This window comes from Octopus bimaculoides, chromosome 2, assembly GCF_001194135.2.
Source record: "Octopus bimaculoides isolate UCB-OBI-ISO-001 chromosome 2, ASM119413v2, whole genome shotgun sequence".
Taxonomy (NCBI): Eukaryota; Metazoa; Mollusca; class Cephalopoda; order Octopoda; family Octopodidae; genus Octopus; species Octopus bimaculoides.
The window spans coordinates 91,368,671-91,371,955 of NC_068982.1; the positions used below are offsets into that span (position 1 = coordinate 91,368,671).

The 3,285-nt window shown below is 39.2% G+C and overlaps 1 protein-coding gene across 1 annotated transcript; it reads left to right on the top strand.

Annotated features, from left to right (window-relative positions):
• The first annotated feature begins 1,825 nt into the window (after positions 1–1,825).
• Positions 1,826–2,290, top strand: LOC106870622 (uncharacterized). The gene has a single exon (XM_014916755.1). It carries the CDS (start codon positions 1,826–1,828, stop codon positions 2,288–2,290), a length of 465 nt encoding a protein of 154 aa, XP_014772241.1.
• Positions 2,291–3,285: the final 995 nt, after the last annotated feature.

Below are 3,285 nucleotides of genomic sequence, written 5' to 3' on the forward strand. Positions count from 1 at the left end.
GCGTGTGTGTGTGTGTGTGTGTGTTCTACCACCGATTGATAATCGGTGTTGGTGTTACGTAAAAAGGACCGATAGATTTTACAAAAAAAAAAACACTGGGGTCGATTCGTTGGACTAAAATTCTTCAGGCCGGTGCCCCAGAATGGCCGCAGTCTAATGACTAAAACAAGCAAATGATAAGATAGATAGATAGATAGATAGATAGAAAACCCAAGGTAGGTTTGAACTCAGAGTATAAAGAAACATGACTAAACACCGTGAGTGATGAAAATTACGAACACAGATAATGGTTAAAGGGAGGCAACCCCATTTGACAGTCAATATCTATCATTTAAATATACTTGCTACGATAAAGTATTAAATACCCAACACAAACATACACAATGTTTGTTTTGTACTTTGTTGGTGTTTTTTCGATCTATCTCGGCACTAATCGATCAGGCCTTCTTATTATTGATGCCTCAGCCGTCTTTTTGTCTGACGTAGTTTCTTATCCAAGATGTGATTGTTATTTTGTAAGACGGCAGAGTGCGGTTTCAGTGAAGTTTTTAGGTCCTTTTTCTAGCACTGTCAACTCTAATCAAACATACCTATAACCAAACGCTCTCGAGTCGTTATTATACCGCCTATTTAAAATGTATCTCAAACGACATAAAACAATGTTTTCCAATCTTTTCAGTGTCAAGGAACATTAGCGTAGCTAACGGGCAGTCCACCCTGGGCAATGCTTTTATGGGGGGGGTGACACTTTTGGGTCTGCTGTGTAAGTTTATATAGGCTTAGGTGTGATGGGGACAGACTTAAGGGCTGCCCTGCACTCTTAAGGATTGTGCGGCACACATTCTAGCAAGAACGAAGGAGGTCTATTTAAATCAACTCCACCATAGTATCCTTATTCTTGAAAGGTCTGTTACTTCGAAAATTTTCTTCAAAGTTCACGGATATGCTGTACTTTCTTTCAGTCCTCCCTTACTTAAATTTCGTAGTTTAATGTAGAGGGACCCTCGTTGGTTTGTGATAAAGAAATCATAAAATTGAATGAATGCGACAAAAACTGAAAATCATTTGATTAAATGTTTTGCAGCATTTATTGTTTTTAAACTCTACATAAGTTGAATTTACCTTTAATCCCACAACGGAGTTTATCAAGGAAATATATTTAAACCGGATCTTGTTTTAGCATGGACTAGCAGTGAGTACATGCTGCTTGTAATGACCAACGGTGCAGACATGCGCATCTAGCATTCCCATTGCTGCTGGGCGATTTTCGTCTGCTACTATTATATTTATGTGTTTTTTAGTACATGTCCAGAAGACAACTACCTTCAGGCGAATACTGCAGTAAATTTACTTTTGTATTTACATCTGTACGATATACAGATGGACAATTTCATCTAATATTGCTTTTATTGCATATAACGGGTAGATAGATAGATAGATAGATAGATAGATAGATAGATAGATAGATAGATAGATAGATAGATAGATAGATAGATAGATAGATCCGAGGTGGGTTTGAACTCAGAGTATAAAGAAACATTACTAAACACCGTGAGTGAGTGATGCAAATTACGAACACAGATAATGTTCTCAAGCAGTTAATATTTCCACATTTAGTGGATTCCAAACACTCTCGTGATAATGTTATATTCGAGGGTGGACTGAAACGTTCATAGGTTAACTATAAAGGAGCAACGTTAGAGATGGGTAATCTTGCAAGCATCAATATGAACCCTTCTTATTAATAACTGGATTGTTTCTTTCCGGATTTCTCTGACCGTTCAGAGAAGACTTTAAAGATAACTAGTAGCAACATCTCTTGAAAATGGACGAAATTTGGCATCGTGGTGCTATTAAGCGTCAGCAGAAAATTGGTTTAGCCCCCAAGAATTTTCATGCTGACACGCTTGCTACATTAGGGGATGACGTTCCAGCTTTACCAAGAGAACAAAAGTGGACAGCAGAATTTTGGAGGGGGACTAGGAGTTCTGGGCTCCCCGTAACTACCACCACCAAGGAAAACATTGATCGTGTTCACCGCATGGTGATGGATGACGAGCAAATGACTATAAATCAAGTAACTAATGCGATTAGTATATCCTGTGAGAGAGTTGAAAATATTCTGAACTATGAAGTTGGCATGAGGAAGGTTTCTGTTCGGTGGGTGCCTCGTCTTCTGACACCTAATCAAACGCACACCATGCTGATCACATCACATAAAATTCTGACATTGTTTGAAACAGATCCAGTTGGTTTCCTTAAAAGTCTCCTGACTCAGGATAAGTGTTAGGTTCATTCCTTTGAGCCAGAGACAAAGAGACGATCCATGCAGTGGAATCACCGTCCTCACCTGCTCCAAAGAAAGCCAAGGTCTTTTCACTTGCAAAGGAGGAGATGGCCTCAGTTTTGAGGATGCAAAAGGTATTGTTTATTGATTATCTTCAAAATGGCTACACCATCAATGGAGAGTACTAAGACAACTTGCTAAGGCATTTATGAAACGCTATCAAAACCAAATGCCCAGGAAAACAGACGAAATGCACCCAAACACAAGTCGTTGGTTTCAAAGGCCGCTGTGCGTGATTCTGGCTTTGAACTGATTGAGCTACCTCACTATTCTCCTGATTTGGCTCCATCTGACTATCGTTTGTTTCTCAACTCGAAAAAGTACTTGGCTGGGAACCAGTATCTGCTGTTGATGACTTTCTTGATCAACAAGAGGAAAGCTTCTTCATTAATGGTATACAAGCACTGCAACACAGGTGGAAGAACTGTGTGGGCCACAAAGAGGGACTATGTTGAAAAATAAGCCTCATTTGGTCACGTTCCATGAAAATATTTTGGTCAGCCTATGAACTTTTCAGCTAACCCTCGTACCGTGCTTAATATTGGTTTCAAACTTTGGCACAAGGCCAACAAGTTCGTGAGAGGGGTTAAATCGATTGCATCGACCCCAGTGTTCAACTAGTATAATAATATAGCACTTTACGAGGACCCGTTTTAAGAGACCCCAGGTTTACGAGTTTTACTTTTCAAGCACAAGATTCAAATTTTGAACGAAGTGCAAGTTTCTACTACCATAACAAATGCTTCTGCGTGTAACTGAGAAATTTATAGAGAGCGAAAAGAAGCCTCTCCTAAGCAAACAATTCTAGATTTGTTTTTTAAAAAGAAATCTACAACTCCGTCTACGAGTGCTCGCGAATCGCGTCAACAAGTGATGGTGTGCGCGAGTTTAGTGCGAATGAAAGTGATTCAGAAAACGATTATATTTTTTTTTATAAA

Excerpts from the sequence above, each read along its gene's own strand:
- LOC106870622 (XM_014916755.1), top strand. The coding sequence starts at position 1,826 with ATGGACGAAATTTGGCATCGTGGTGCTATTAAGCGTCAGCAGAAAATT.